Source organism: Dromiciops gliroides, chromosome 4 (assembly GCF_019393635.1).
Source record: "Dromiciops gliroides isolate mDroGli1 chromosome 4, mDroGli1.pri, whole genome shotgun sequence".
NCBI classification, from domain to species: Eukaryota; Metazoa; Chordata; class Mammalia; order Microbiotheria; family Microbiotheriidae; genus Dromiciops; species Dromiciops gliroides.
This window is the reverse complement of record NC_057864.1, coordinates 210,907,637-210,924,154: the sequence shown is the minus strand read 5'-3', so window position 1 is coordinate 210,924,154 and position 16,518 is coordinate 210,907,637. Positions and strand designations below refer to the sequence as shown.

Sequence of the window (16,518 nt, the reverse complement as noted above, 5' to 3'; positions counted from 1 at the left end):
TGCTATTTGGTGCATTTATGCACTATAGGATTGACATTAATTTGATGTCTATGGTATCTTTTTAGCAAAATGTAGTTTCCCAGTTTATCTCTTCTAATTAGGACTATTTTGCTTTTGCTTTTTCTGAGATCATGATTGCTACCCCTTCCTTTTTTACTTCAAGCATAATAGCATATTATGTTACAACCCTTTATTTTAACTCTGGGTATATCTTTCTGTTTCAAGTGTCTTTCTTGAAACCAACATACTGATGGATCCTGGTTTTTAATACATTCTGATATCCTCTTCCATTTTATGAATGAGTTCAACCTATTCACAGTTATGATTACTGTATATTTCCCTCCATCCTATTTTCTTACATTTACCTTTCTCTTTTTATCTTTTTCCCCCTCCTTAAGAGTATGTTTTGCTTCTGACTAGTGCTTCCCTTAATCTATCCTCTTTTTCTCCCCCTCTTTTTCCTTAACTTCTTTCCTTCATACACAATTAGTGGTAGAGTCAGGATTAGAACCCAAAATAAATGGGAACATTATACTTATTTTATCTATATGATTGCATCCTTTGTACCATACTGTTGTATGTAAATATATTTTAGTGAAAACAAATTATTCATTTCCAAATTATTTTTTTCTAATGAGAAAACCCATTTTAGCAAAAAAAAAAACCCAAACCCAAACCCTTCACTTTTCTAGATTATTCAAGATCTTGATTTCTAGATTGTCAGATATTTGAATAGAAGAAAATGAAATATATTCAGTGCTTTATTCTTGAAAGTACTTTAAAAACAAAATTTAAAACTCCTACTGTCAAATTGATAAAAGCCAGTTTTCTTTTGGGGAACTTAATTATGATTCTTTAGAGGTAACTTTTAAATAGCTATAGATAGAGCTAATGTGAACTACTCTTTTGAACTATCAAAGCTGACATTTTTTCTTTTTAAGGGATGATTTTTAGAAAGAGTCTGTATTTAGGAACAGAGTTATTTTATAACACAAGGACAATAAGAGCAGATAGGTTTGTAATAACTCAAAATGTCATAGCAGTGGACCTGACATATTTTCCCTCCAATATAATGTGTTTATTCACAATGATAATAATAATAGCTAACACTGTACTCTATTACTTATTTGAATGATGTTCTCTACTCTTAAGGTTTCTTGAAAACAATGTTCTTTGTAAATTTTAAACATCTGTGCAGGTGGATAAACCAAAACCTTTTTTAATATGCCTAAGTTTAAAAAATAATATTGTTATCAAGTAATTGTTCTTTTCAAGATTATGTTGTCTCAGACAAAACTATGGAAATATGCCATAGTTTTGGAAAGGGTGAAAGAAGTTTTTGCCTTCAGCATTTTATTGAACTTTTAGTCAATTAATATTGCTATATAATTTTACATTGCTTTTTAGATTCTGTTAAGAAAACCCATAGCTACTGCTATTATAGGCTACCCACAACACATTGTCAGTGTAATTAATATTGAACATCTTTTTTATTGTTATGGTGAAAGATTATTTTTCCACGTAGTCTCTCTTCATTTAACTCTACCCATCTAAATAGCCCACAGCTGCTCAGTATTAAATTTCAGCTGTATAGGCTTTAATGTTTAAAATGACTAAAAACTTTCTTCCTTGCACCTTTAAAGATTTAAATAACGATTTCTGTGGTTGTGAATTATTTTTATTTATTGATAGGTATTTTTGATAAACCCTGAAGTTGTGGTAACATAAAAAAAGTTTAAAACAAGCATTTTCAATTGAAGTGAATCTTCTTTTTAAATAATAAACATTTTTATTTAAAGTTTTGAGTTTCAAATTCTATCCCTTCTTGCCTCCCTCCCATTCTCCCTCCCTGAGTTGGTAAGCAATCAGATAGATATAGGTTATACATGTATAATTATGTCAAATAATTTTATTGCCACATTTAGTCATTTTGTATAAGAAAACTTGAATAAAAGAAAAAATGGAAGAAACTGAAAAATAGCAGACTTCAGTCTGTGTTCACTCAATATCAGTTCTTTCTTTGGAGGTGGATAGTATGCTTCATTATTAGTCCTTTGAGATTGTCTTGGATCATTGTATTGCTGAGAATAGTTAAGTCATTCACAGTTCTTCATCAAACAATATTGTTTCTGTGCGCAACTTTCTCTTGGTTCTGCTCACTTCACTATACTCAGTTCATACAAGTCTTTCTAGGCCTTTCAGAAATCATCCTGCTTATCATTTCTTATAGTACAGTAGATAATATTCTCTTTTTAAAAACAAATTATCCTTCACTTTTCAAAACACTTCATAGTAAAAGCAAAGAAGATAATGTTTTCTGGTCTCCCTTAAAAAGAACAGTTTCAGGGCAGTTAGGTGGTACAGTGGATAAAGGACTGGTCCTGGATTCAGGAGGAGCTAAGTTCAAATCCAGCCACAGACACTTGAGACTTACTAGCTGTGTGACCCTGGGCAAGTCACTTAACCCTCATTGCCTGCCGCCCCCCCCCCCCAAAAAAAAAAGAAAAGAAAAGAACAGTTTAGAAGAGCTAGAGGCTAGTTATACTTCTGTCCTTTGGGTAACCCTGAAAAGGATATTAAATAAATAGCTCTGGAGCACCTTAATTTCTATTTCTGTAATAGATAATACATGTAACTGACTAACAACAGGGGTCCCAGTCTACATCAGAGAAGGAAGCATGGCACAGATACTTGAAGTAATGAAGAAAGGATACAGTACTTAATCTGGATATGCTTCATCAGTATGCTTTGAGGATTTCAGCTCTTTCTATATCTATGGACCTGTGAGTCTATGAATTTTTTAAAAAATGAAAATGAGTTATTAAGCTAATTATGAGAAAGAGGGTATGTAAATGTAACATTACTTTGTATTCATCCAACAAGCATTTATTAAGTATCTACTATGTTCTAGGAATACAAAATCACAGAAATAGACCATTTCCTCAATGAGTTTATATTCTCTTTGAGGAAAGCAGCCTGTACTTAGGTATAAATACAAGATATATACAAAGTAATATAGATACAATACAAGATAGATACAATGTAATTTCTAGGGAGACCTCATGTAGGAGGTTTGTCAGGTTGGTTCTTGAAGGAAGCTACTGATACTGAGAGGTGAAATTACAAGGGATAACATTTCATGCATATTAAAAGAAAGACACAATAGAAAAGGGAAGTAAAATGTCATATAAGAGGAAAACAGTTAAATAGGCTTGTTTGACTGGAAGGTTGAAATGAGTAAAGGATGGTAATATGTAAAAGGACTAGAGAAGTAGACTGGAGTCACATTGTGAACTGCTTTACTAAAGAGAGGAGATTATTTTTTATCTTAGGGACATAAGCTTCTTGAGCAGGGAAGGGACATGGTCAGACCTGTACTTTAAGAATATCATCTTGGGGGCAGCTAGGTGGCGCAGTGGATAAAGCACCGGCCCTGGAGTCAGGAGTACCTGGGTTCGGATCCGGCCCCAGACACTTAACACTTAATAGCTGTGTGACCCTGGGCAAGTCACCTGACCCCAATTGCCTCACTAAAAAAAGAAAAAAAAAAGAATATCATCTTGGAGGAGGGGGCAGCTAGGTGGTGCAGTGGATAAAGCACCGGCCCTAGACCTGAGTTCAAATCCAGCCTCATACACTTGATACTAGCTGTGTGACCCTGGGCAAGTCACTTAACCCTCATTGTCCTGGAAAAAAAGAATATCACCTGTGTTGATTGGAAAGGAGAAAGACTGGAAAATAGGGAGACTCATTAGGAGGCTGTAGCAGCAGAGAGGCAGTGAAATTTGAATCACTAGAGAGGTGATGAAAATATGTTTACTAGACTGTCAGGATGCAGCCCCTCTACTGAAATTACTCTCAAGGGTTATTTCCCCAAAATATGCATTTTTTTCATATCTCTTATGTCATCTAAGCTATACTCTAACTCCAGCCTTTTTTTGTTGACCATCAATGTCATATCTTTCCAGTTACTGAAACTTTAAAGCAGGGATTTGTAGTCTGGGGTCTGTGAACTCATTAAAAAAAATTTTTGCATTCTGAGATGAGGTCTGTTCATAGGTTTCATCAGACGTTGCCTTTCTTTATAACCCGGTGCTTAACACAGTGCTTGGTGCAGAATAAGTGTTTAATAAATGCTTCTTGATTTGATTTGACTTAACCAGGCTACCAAAGAAGTTCATGACACAAATAAGGTTGAGCCCCTGTTTTAAAGCATCATATTAGCCAGTATTGTGCACTTCATATAAAAACAACAGCCGCAACAAAAACTTGAAAGGCATTGATGAAAGCAATTCACAAGACATTTTTTGAAATGAAATTTCATGCTTCACTGAAGCACTTAACTTTGTTAATATCTTCATTGTTAGAGGCCTTCTTCTATGGGACCTGTTAAATATCACCAGACTCCCTGTTGTCGAGTATTTTGTCTTACAATTTAGAAGATGTATTGGGTTTTTTTAATGCTGAAGTTAATTATTGTTACCTATTCTTATGCCAACCTTCACTTATTTTTTGATTTATAACATTTCCTGTCTATAAAGGACTTGAGAAGAAGTGGGCATATTTTACTAGCACCTATAAATAGTTGGCAATTTGCTTGGTGACACTACTAACTGGAGTATTTTATATTCATTATTTCTTTGATTTTTTTTTTTCATTTTTATGATCTGCCTTCTGTAAGAGTACAATGAGTATTTGTTTTCTGCTATACATAGGTATATTTTATGAATTTTATGAATCCCTAGTGGGCAATGATAGCCTAGCACCTAGTAGATTATTAAAATATTGATGATAAAAAGGAAAGCTTCATTTTTATTTTAGGACTTAATGTTTCATTTGGAGAAGCTTTTGGTAAAGTATGTGTATATATGTGTTATCTTTAATGCGTTCACATATATGTGTGTGTACATACATGTATGTGTGTGTATGTGTATATATATACACACACACACACACACACAGAGAATGACACGTTATGTCACACATTTCCTAGGGTTTAATCATTTCATGATTATCTTGGATATAGGTCAGTCAATTTCATGAAGTTCAATAATTTTAGTAATGACCTGGAGAAAGGAATTAAAAACATGCTAATTTAAAATTATACTAAATTAAGTGAGTTTAATTCTCAAGAAGAATACAGACTTTGGGAAAAAGTGTCATATAAAGCAGGATAAAATTAGGGAGTTGTTCAAGGTGGCATATTCTATTTATTTGCCGTTTTTGCACCAGGCCTGTGATTTCAGTAGTAATAGTGGTAGTGGTAGTAGTAATTAGCATTTATACAACACTTTTAAGTTTTGTAAGGATTTTACAAATATCTCATTTTATTCTCCCAACTCTGTAAGGTAGATGCTATTAATTATCCCCATTTTATAGATGAGGAAACTGAGGCAGACAGTTTTGTTTTTTTTAAAGGGGGAATTGTCCAAGGTCGCATAACTAGTAAATGTCAGAAGTTGGATTTGTATTCAGGTTCTCTTGATTCTAGGTCCAGTCCTGTCTACTGTATACCATCTAGCTAGGGAACTCTGCATGAGAAAATTTCTTCTACCAATACAGATCCTTACCTTCTCAGCAAATTATAGTGTTAGTTGTCTGGTGCACTAATATTCACCTATAATCACACAGCAGTATGTGCCAGAGGTGAAACTTGAACCCAGATCTTTTTAACACTGAGACCAACTTTTTATTCATTGCCTCCCCCCTTTTCTAATTTGCTATTATATTTTATTTATATTTATATTTATATTATATTTATATTAATAATAATTTATATTAATTTGCTATTATATTTTATTTATATTTATATTATATTTTATTTATATTTATATTATATTTATATTTTTTCTTAATTAGTAATTTTTATTTCTGCCGTTTTTCCACCAGAATTTTTTTCTAATTTATCCCTTCATGTATTGAATCCTTTTTTTTGAGGCAATTGGGGTTAAGTGACTTGCCCAGGGTCACATAGCTAGTAAGTGTTAAATGTCTGAGGCCGGATTTGAACTCAGGTACTCCTGACTCCAGGGCCGGTGTGCCACCTAGCTGCCCCTGAATCCTCTTTTTAACAAAGAAAAATTTAAGCAAAATAAAGCCAACAAACCAACATTCTCTGACATGCTCCTTTAGTCCCTCACCTTTCTACATGGTGGATATTTATAGATAAAAGAATAACAAATCAATATTGGTGAAGTCTTTTCTAGGCATATGGAAATCATGGTGGACCACAAACTGAATGTAATTGAGTGGTGTGTATATTTGTGTTACAAAACATGATTCATTTTACAAAGCATGGTTCTGTGATTTGTTAAAATGAGTATGAGGTTCAAGAAGAAATGAAACTTGTGTATATTGATGTATAAGCTCTTTATTGGAGTACTCTTTTTACTAGTCCATGTCCCACCTCTCCAAGATGGAGGTATTTGTGAGAGATATGGTTAAGGGAAGGCAACAAATGAATTTAAGGGATAGTAAATAGATTCTCTGGTATTTAGAGGAATGGAGATATTAAGCCTAAGAAAAAGGAAAAAAAAAGTTCAATTATATGAAGATTTTTTTTTTTACGAGTGAGAAACTGACTAGCTGTCCTCTGTGTCTGTGAGGAACAAATAAAATTGGTTTAACTTAAAGTAGGAAGGAATTTTGTTGGCTTGGTAAGTCAACAAGTCAGGCATTTATTAAGTGCTTCTCATAATAGCCAGGCACTGTGCTAAGCCCTGGGGATACAAAGAAAGGCAAAAACCAGTTCCTGCTCCTTAGGATGTTACAGTCTAATGGGGAATATAACACGCAAACAACTAGGTACAAACAAGGTTTATACAGGATAAACTTGTGGAAGGTACTAGCATGAAGGAGGACTAAGAAAGGCTTCTTGCAGTAGGTAGGATTATAGCTGGCAAACCAGGGAAGGGAAGAGGTGGAGGTGAGGAGGGAGAGCATTCCAGGTATGACAACAGACAGTGAAAATGCCCAGAGTTGGCAAAATGGATTGTCTGGTGTAAGAGCTAGGTAGCAAGGAAGTCATTGTTCCTGGATTTTAGGGAGTACGTGGAAGTGAGTAAAGGGGTCAGGTTGTAAAGCACTTAAATTTGATACACAGAAGTTGATATTTGATCCTAAAGTGTATTAGAGAACTGCTGGAGTTTATTGAGAAAGGGAGGTGGGAGGGAAGGTGACATTAAATTTGTTGAGTAGGGTAGATAGCAGAACTAGAGTTAGGGTAAGAAACTGGAATAAATTGTTTAAGGAAGTTGTTGGACTCTTCATTACAGGAAAATCTTTTGAATTCTTTAGCATGTTTGCCTAATCCTGTGATATTTTGAAGTCCTCTCTACCTGTATGTCTCTGTTGACTTTGATATGTGTGTATATGTGTAAAGTTTCCTATGCATGTATACATGTATGTATCTATACATGTGTGTACACATTCCATTTAAACATCAGTCAGCAAGCATTTATTAGACCTCTGTTATATACTCAGGACTGTGCTAGGGGCCAGAAATACAAAGACAAAAGTGAAACAGTCTCTTCCCTCAAAAGTGTTTACATTTTATCTGGAAAACAATATGTAAGTATACATGTTGTACATGACTAGTGTGGAAATATGTTTAATGTGACTACATGTATAACCTATATCTGATTGCTTTCTGTCTTGGGGAGGGAGGAGGAAAGGAAGGGAGGGAGAAAAATTTAGAACTCAAAGTCTTCAAAAAAACAGATGTTGAAAACTATCTTTACATATAACTGAAAAAAATACTATTAAGATTGAAAAAAATATACATGTTGTACATACAAAATAAATACAAGGTAATCTGGGGGAAGAAGACACACAGAGAGAGCGAGAGAGCGCGAGAGTGAGTGTGAGCCTCATATAGCGGTAGCACTTGGACTGAATTGTGAAAGAAACTGGGGGTTCCAAGAGGCTTCAGGGTTAGAGCTAGGCAGAGGTGTATCATCAGTAGGTGGAGTATCATGTGTGAGGGACGGTAAGATCAAAATCAAAGAAGGCATGATGGGATTGATGTCAAATAGCCTCGAAGCCAAGCTTCTACCATGCAGAAGTGTTTCAATTTTATTATAGAGGAAAAAGGGTTCCACTGAAACTACTGAGCAGGGGAGTAACCTGATCAATTAGGAATATCATATGAGCAGTTGTATTGGATTAGAGGGAGGAGAGACTTTTGAGACAGGAAGACCAGTTAAGAGATAAGGAGGCAGTAGTCCAGGCAAGAGATGATGAAAGCTTGAACTAAGATAGTGGCCATTGGCAAAAAAGTGAAAGAAAGTGATGCATGAGTGAGATTTTATGGAGACAGAATCAATTAAATTAACAACTTCATTGAGTTGAAATGTCTCCAGTACATAAACATGCAGATATGCTCATTTACTCTTATACTCTTTGGATTTACATACATCATAAGATTTTTAGAGCTAGCAGAAGCCTTAGAGAACCTCACACATCCAGCCCCCTCATTTTGTAGGTGAGGAAACTGGTCCCAAAAGTTAAATGATGTGATCAAGATCACAGAAGGTGACAAAGTTAAAGAGCCTGTAATAGAATCCATGCATTTTGATAGTTAAGTGCTCTTTCCATTTCCATAGTGCCTTTGCTTTTGTGTACTCCTGAAAAAGAGTACTGAAAAAGAATGTTCTTAAAGAAAGAATTGCTTCCTAATTCAGGATGTCCCAAAAGTAGACTTTTGGGACATGCTGTGTTAAAAAAAAGTTGTTATGTGCTGAAAAGAAATTGGTGTACTTAAAAGAAAAAAAAAGGGAAATGCATTGTATTAATTTATAAAATGTCCTTCTTTATGCAGTATGAACCACGAGGACCAGGCAGGCCATTGTACCAAAGAAGAATTTCATCTAGTTCAGTACCACCTTGTTCTGAAGAGTTAAATACTCCTCAAGACAGTCTTGCTCAGTGTAAAGAGCATCAGGACCATAATAACCAATCTTCTTTCAACTATTCATCACCAGAGTTGTGGGTAAATACCACCTCATCTGCTCCACATCAAAACATTCCATGCAATGGATCCAGCAGAACAGCCCCGCCCAGAGAATTGTTAGGTAAGGCAAAACTCTTCAGAACTCTTAGACCTCCATATTTCCTTGGCTTCCCTAGTCTTCTCTCTTTTTACGTCCTCTCCCTGTGCTTTAAGTCATTGTTTTTGGATGGTATCTAGTCTGGTTAGTTATGCTTTAGAGAAGCAGAACATCTGCTTAAGTCAGGCTTATATTTTATATGCATGGGATAAAAATACAACTTGCCAGTTCTTCCTTGGAAGCTGAAACCATTTGGTTTCTGTCCTGTTACTGACCTCAGAAACTTACTAGCTGTGTGACCCTAGATAAGCCACATAACCGTTCTTTGTAAAATGAGCTGGAGAAGGAAATGGCAAACCACTCCAGTATCTTTGCCAAGAAAACCTCAACGGGGCTCACAAAGAGTTGGAAACAACTGAACAACAATAACAGCAAGGTAATAAGTGCGGGACACTAAAAACATGGTACATGGATGTTTCCCATATTCCAAGAAGCTGTTAACTGGACATGGCAATCCAAAAATTATTTGGCATTTTTCCATGAACTTTGAACATCAGTGCTAGTTTATCTCTTCTTTTCTCTTTCTTTTAAATATTCGATTTTTAAAAAAAATGTAATTGCTTTGTTTGAGCTCCCTAATGTTTTATTACTTATAACCTAGAGATATAAAATCAAGTCTATGATCTTTTGGGTGAATTTCTATGCTGGATAATTTAGCTTTTGTTTATAAAATTAATTGTTTATTAGAAAATGAAAATATTATCATTATCACTGACCTCTTTATGAAAATGTATAATACAAGCATATTTCTATAACATTGGAAGTAGTAAGGCAATTTCATTAAGTACTTGGAATACTTAACTATTCCAGTAGGCAATTTTTCCAGAATTGTTATATGAAATAACTCTGTATACATTAAAATATAATGGTTTGTATGTGTGTATCTGGAAAAGCAAATGAAATACATATACATTCTATTGTTTTAGGTTACTGTTTTTATTTGTTTATTTTTTGTGGGGCAGTGAGGATTAAGTGACTTTCCCAAGGTCAAGGAGCTACTAAGTGTCAAGTGTCTGAGGCTGGATTTGAACTTAGGTCCTCCTGAATCCAGGGCCAGCGCTCTATCCACTGTCACTGTACCACCTCAACCAACAAAATTCTGCAGAGTGAGGCAGCAATAAGAGTTGGAGTAATCCAGCAAGAACTATTGTGGTATTTAGAAAGAATACTGGATCTGGAGTCAGAGGATATAAATTCACAGTCCTCCTGTATTATCATTTCTATGACTTGGGCAAGAGTCTGAGCTTTGATTTCCTCCATTATAAAATGATGAAATTGGACTAGATGATTGCCCCTGTTGGGCAATTATAGGATTATAGGACCATTTGGAGCTGGAAGGGCTCTTCAAGTCTGTCTCCATCTTGGTTCTGTGTGTGGTAGAATGGATCACTCAGTCTGAGGGTTCAAATAAACAATCCATTAAAAAAAACCCTATTCATATATATATATATGTGTGTGTGTGTGTGTGTATGTATATATGTGTATATATGTATTCATGTATGTATATATGGTGAAAGCAGTTCCCAAAGCAGTTAAAAACAATTCATAGAAAGATAAAAACATGTAAAAGCCATCAGAAAAGAAGTTTAAAACAATGAGCAATGATGTTTTCCAGGGGCTCAAGCTCCCCTACCAGAATCCTAGAGCTTACTTTATATCCTCCTTATCTGAAGGGGCCATAGCTGGTTCTTAGATCAATCCACATGGGAGTAAAATTAACTCAAACTACCCCAGGTATAAAATGCAGCTTCTTTGCTTGTAAGAGTCCTGACTTGTGTAGGAATGTGAGGAGTTAACTCGTGCCTCCCTAGATCCATCAGTAATGTGGCTCACAAAAGAGTCCATGTAGTCCAACCCCCTCATTTTGTAGATGAGAAAACAGGCCCGAGAGTTTGTGATTTGCCCAGGGTCACATAGCTAGTAAGTGTCGGAGGAAATATTTGGATTTAGAAGTACAATTTTCCTGGATCCAAATTCAGTGCCCTATCCACTAAGCTATACTAACTCTATTATGTTATGGAGAAGATGGAATTTTAAAGAATTTGGATAGGTGGAGGAGGGAACTGTAGATATCCCAGAGGAGTGTAGTAACATGAGACATGAGCAAGGGAATCAAGAAATGAACACACCTGCAAGTCATAATGTAAGAAAAGTGACTTCATTGGAATTAGAGGGCATGTGTTGGGGATGTGATGGGAAAGAAGGCTAACTAGCCAGCCAGACTATGCTCAGCAAATGGTAGGAATTTTGAAATGACTTAGTGATAGTTTTTGGCATTTAATTCATTACATACTTATTAAGCTCTTATGTGCGAGACCCTATGAATGCCTTTATTTCCAGATATACCCTTTCCACCATCAGAAGGAAAATGCCCTTTTCAGAGCAAGCTGTTCCTTGTGAGAAAGATTTTATTAGGAAAAAAGTGCAATTTAGCAAAATCAATCAGCACTTTATCCATGTCTGAATTTACATGCAAAATTCCACTACCTCTGTAAAGGAAGTAAGGGAAACATGTTTTCCTACCTGTGGTCCAGGACCAAACTAAGTCATTATGATTCTACAACATTCACTTTGGTTTTGTCCTTTCCATTTACATTGTTGTAGTCATTGTGTATAATCCATAACCATTTATTAAGTGCCTACTATGTGCCAAGCACTGTTCTGAACACTGGGAATACAAAGAAAGATATCTCATGGGGAAGGCAACATATAAAAAGAAGCTGGTGGGAGTAGAGATACTGGGGCACAGAGGGGTGAGAAGTGATCTGAGGAGTTGTGAGTTTCAGGGTTGATTTCATCTTGTAGAATGAGAGGAGTTTCTGGAGATCATGAGATCCAGGAGGACAGCTGGGTTAAAAATGATCAGGTTAATGCCATAAGGGAGGAAACTCTCCAATGTTTAACCTCTACCCTCTTGATCAGAGGCAGAGAGGCAGGGTGTTGATGAGGAGATAATGAGTTTTAGAATAGATTTTATCTTGGAGAATGATGAGTTTCTGAAAATCATGAAATCCAGAAAATATATATTGTTTTCCTGGATTTGCATAAGTTTATATGTCTTCTTAAGCTTTTCTGAATTCTTGTTATTTATGGCCCAGGAATATTACTGAGTTACATTATTATAATAATTTAATATTACATGTGATTCAATATCATGTGTATTATATTTAGGTACTGTCCTTAACCAGTGGACATTTAGGTTTTTTTCCATTTCTTTGCTACCAAAAAAGGTGCGGCTATTCATTTTTTGAAGTTTTTTTCCTTTGACCTCTTTAAAGTATATTCCTACCAGTGGTATCTTTAATTCTAGGGATATAGATGTTTTGGTCACTTAGCTTAATTCCATGTTTGGACCAATTCATAGCTCCAACAATCATGTATTAATGTGCCTGTTTTTTGCATAGCTATTAAACGCTATTTATATTTTTCCATCTTTATCAGTTTCTCTACATTATATAATAAAAGTCTCCATTTTTATACTGTTACAGAAGTCCAAGAACATGTGAAAATTAATCATCATATATATGAGATAATCAGATGTTTTATAATGTGAAGATCTACCGTTAAATCAGTTTTGTTTCTTCTTTGGTTTTAGGTCCATCAAAGCCCTTGAAATCCTCTGAGGATCACCTGAAATCTGAAAATCTTCAGCTGTCCAATTCCTTCAACTATAGCATGTTGCAGCATCTAGGCCAGTTCCCACCCCTCATGCCCAATAAGCAAATTGTGGAATCAAACAGCAACAGCCAGCCAAGTTCTGGGGGGAACAAACCTACTATGTCCTACGCAAGTGCTCTGCGGGCTCCTCCAAAGCCCAAACCTCCACCTGAACAGACAAAGAAGAAGAGTGATCCTTTATCTCTGTTTCAGGAACTTAGTTTAGGTAGTTCATCAGGTAGCAATGGCTTTTATTCCTATTTTAAATAATCAGTTTTTTAAAAATCTTGTTTCCTTTTTTGTTCGTGTCAATAGGATTAATATAGTTGGGCTTCACATGTAGTTGCAACTATTCTTTTGTTTTTATTAGTTAATAAATCTTCACTTATTGCTTTTGCTGCTAGCCTTGAAACTAATTTTTTAACTTTATCCCATTATTTTGCATTTTCAATGTAAGTCAGAAATTTGACAGCTTTTATGTAGAACAACAAATATTTTAAAATTTGTATAATGTTACATATATGTTGCATTAAGCTAGCAGCTAAAAGGTTAATTGTACAACTATAAAAAAAAGAAAAAAATTGTCTAAATTGTATTTAAAAAGGAAAAAAAAAATTGTAAGTAGCATTTACATTTATTCAATAACATTAGTATACAATGCTGGGTTTCTGTACCAGAAATGGCCAGTTGATGTACAAATGTATGTTATTTTTGCTTAAATTCATTTTAATTTTTTTAAATAAAGGGGCAGCATCTTCTAAATACTTTCAGTTTTATCAGTTTTTTGTGAAAGGATGCTGCATTCTAAGACTTTTATAGTTTTAGATTCTGTATAATGTGGTATTGTAATCTCCATCCACTGTAGGATAGAGTTAAAGGTATTCTTTGCAGACACATTGAGTATACCACTGTTTTTAAATATGCAAAAAGAAAAGCATTGGTATACTTAATGCCCTCTTTTATTTTTGGACAAGCTACTATTTCAGGCTTGTTTTTAATGTTAATTTGATAGATTTTTAAAAATGAATCATGAAGCTGAAAATAATTTTTAGGTATTGGTGCTTAGTAGAATTAATAATTATTTTTTAAAAAAAACTGCGTGAGTTTAAAAAAATACCTGGGTTTTTCCCCCAACTATGCTTGTATAAATGTTTGTAATTTGGCTTCTCCCCCTCACCCCCCCCACCTCCTTCCCAGTGGTATAAAGAATTGTGCCACTTTTTTTTTCTTCTCCAGTAAAACTTTTGGTACATTATTTGATGTTTACATTAAAATGTGACATTATACATGGAAATTCAAATATTTTCTAACTTTTGAGGAACATCAATGAAGAAGAGATATAATGTTTGCCAAAGTTGTATCCAAATTTGGCTAAATCTTCACTATGGCAGAAAACGACCCTTGTATTTTCATGTGAATTAGTTCTTCATAAACACTCCATTGATTTATCCTTAAAGATAAAATTGAAATAGATATCTTAAGTATTTCACAGCCTATACAATATTTTAAATGAGCTTTGGACAAAATCCAAAGAAAAGATTAACCTTTAGACATTGTGGTCTTGTACACTGTCCACCCTTTTAAAGTGATGCATGTATTTATTGAAACCTAAATTTTAATGCTTTTTGTCCTAGAAGATGAGAATGGGAAGTATTGCAAGTCAACTCAGCCCACATGGCAAACCATTCAAAAACTGTTTGCTTATTAAAGGTCTATTTTTGTTATAGAAGCACATTTATGAAGTTGAATTGGGAAGAAGCAAGGGTCAAAATAATTTCTCTCATTTGACTGGACTTCAGTTTAACTAAAAGTCTATGTGATTTCTACCTAATTGTGGAGTTGAAGAGTTCCTTTAGTTGAAATTCAGTAAGCTACAGAAAAAATGAACAGTGAGTATAGTTTCATCTTGTAAATAATGGGTAACCAACTCATACTCAGTGGCCTGCACAATTTTAAAGAATCGGTATAAATCAAATTAGAAATACCAGGCCAATGAGGTACAACACATTTTCCATTTATGAGCCAAACTGAGCAGACATAGCCATATAATTTATTTCTTATGAACAATAATGTAACCAAAAGCAAAAGAATAAAAAAAATAGTCCTTGTCAAATATAATGAGCATTTCCAACATATAATAAGAATTTTAAAATGTGGAATTTTTATGTTCCTGGTCTGCAGTTATTTGTGAATGTGAATTTTCTAGCCTGTGATGATGTCCTTATAAAATGTGCAAGACTACAATGCGTTAGATTTCAAATGCATTTCCATAATACTAAGATAGCACTGTAACTTCAGGGTTTTCAGCTCTTGGAGTAAAATCTTTATTCTGTTTACCATACTTGAACATTAAAAAAAAATCAGTTGCTAATTTTTGTTTATTTGTGACTTAGTTAACTAGTTCCCTGGAGGAGACCACATGCATATCCTACCAACTTATGCAAATATACTGATAATCAAAGCTTGTGATAAAGAAGCTATTGTAAAAGTCGAGGTGACAAATCCATTCAAAGTGCTATTTCAGAAATTTTGCAATATGTGTATATATATGTATATATATACATATGTATGTATGTATTTTAAGCACATATAATACAAGATTCCAGTAGTGCAAATGTTTTTCAGTAGCAGATACTTGATTTTCAGTTTGTTTCCATAGCCAAGGATGCAATTTCCCTCTAGTTTTTTCTTCTTCAGGGATCTGCACTGAAAGTTTATTTTAACCTATAACAAACTTACTCTTTAACCTTTATCGTCATTCTTTAATGTCCACTTACTTTCCTACCACACTCTTCAGTAGTTTATGTTATTGGGTGCAGAGTAGCTTCTAAAAAATTTGAGCAAATGTTTTTAATAAGCAAAAACAAAAACTCCAGACAGTTTTGGAGGTGATGTGTGGCTGTGTTCTCTAAATATTGTTGATTCTGTTTGTCTGGTGTTTGAGAAGTGGTATAAGCACCTGTGAATAAAATAAAATCTGGAGAATATAATTATCATCAGATTCAGTCTTTCAGCTCTTAGACTTCAATTAAGGGCAGGAATATCTTGATAACAGCTCTTCAGTAGTACCAAGTACTACCAAGTTCATTGTCTTTCCAGGGCAAATTCTTCTCAAATGGGGTAAATTGTTCATTTGCCTTTGTACTTCTTCTGCATTCTGAAGTTTCTAATATTTCTTGCCAGGAAGAATTTTTATTCAATTTTACTTTTAAATTTCATTTCTACATGAAAATTTTTAAACCCTCAAATGTCTTATTTTTTACAATTTGTTTTGTGAAATAAAATTTTCATGTAGAATTTTTTTCTTAATCTAAACAAATTTTTGCAATTATGAAGTTCATTCACTCTTGCACACACACACACACACACACATATATATATACACACATGTATATATGTGTATACATATATATATATATTTTTTTTTCAGGATCTTTTAAGGCTTTTCTTTTTTATTTCCTTTTTCAGATTGTTTCAGGAAGACTTTCTTTGGGGGGGGTAGAGGCAATTAATAAAATAGTTCATAACTATTTAAACTTATTTGACCTTTTTTCCCCTCACAGATATACTTTATTATATCCCTTTTTGTGTTTGTATAACAAAGTGCTTTGTGCAGCTTTTGCCTCAGAGGGTCTAGAACATATTCAGATTCAACATAAGCATTAACTGCTTTTCTCAAAGAATTGCAGATTTAATAAAATAATAAAAAATCCTACTGTATACACATAATCAATTACAACATCAGAAATTCAAA

At 34.3% G+C, this 16,518-nt stretch overlaps 1 protein-coding gene across 1 annotated transcript in view; it reads left to right on the top strand.

Moving 5' to 3' along the window:
- The window catches only part of HELZ (helicase with zinc finger), a 272,879-nt gene extending 256,689 nt beyond the window's left edge, over positions 1–16,190 (top strand). Inside the window, 2 exon segments of the mRNA XM_044001827.1 lie at positions 8,819–9,071; positions 12,703–16,190. Of these exon segments, the coding sequence (XP_043857762.1) occupies positions 8,819–9,071; positions 12,703–13,034 (585 nt within the window). The 3' untranslated portion in view covers positions 13,035–16,190.
- The last annotated feature ends 328 nt before the right edge of the window (positions 16,191–16,518 follow it).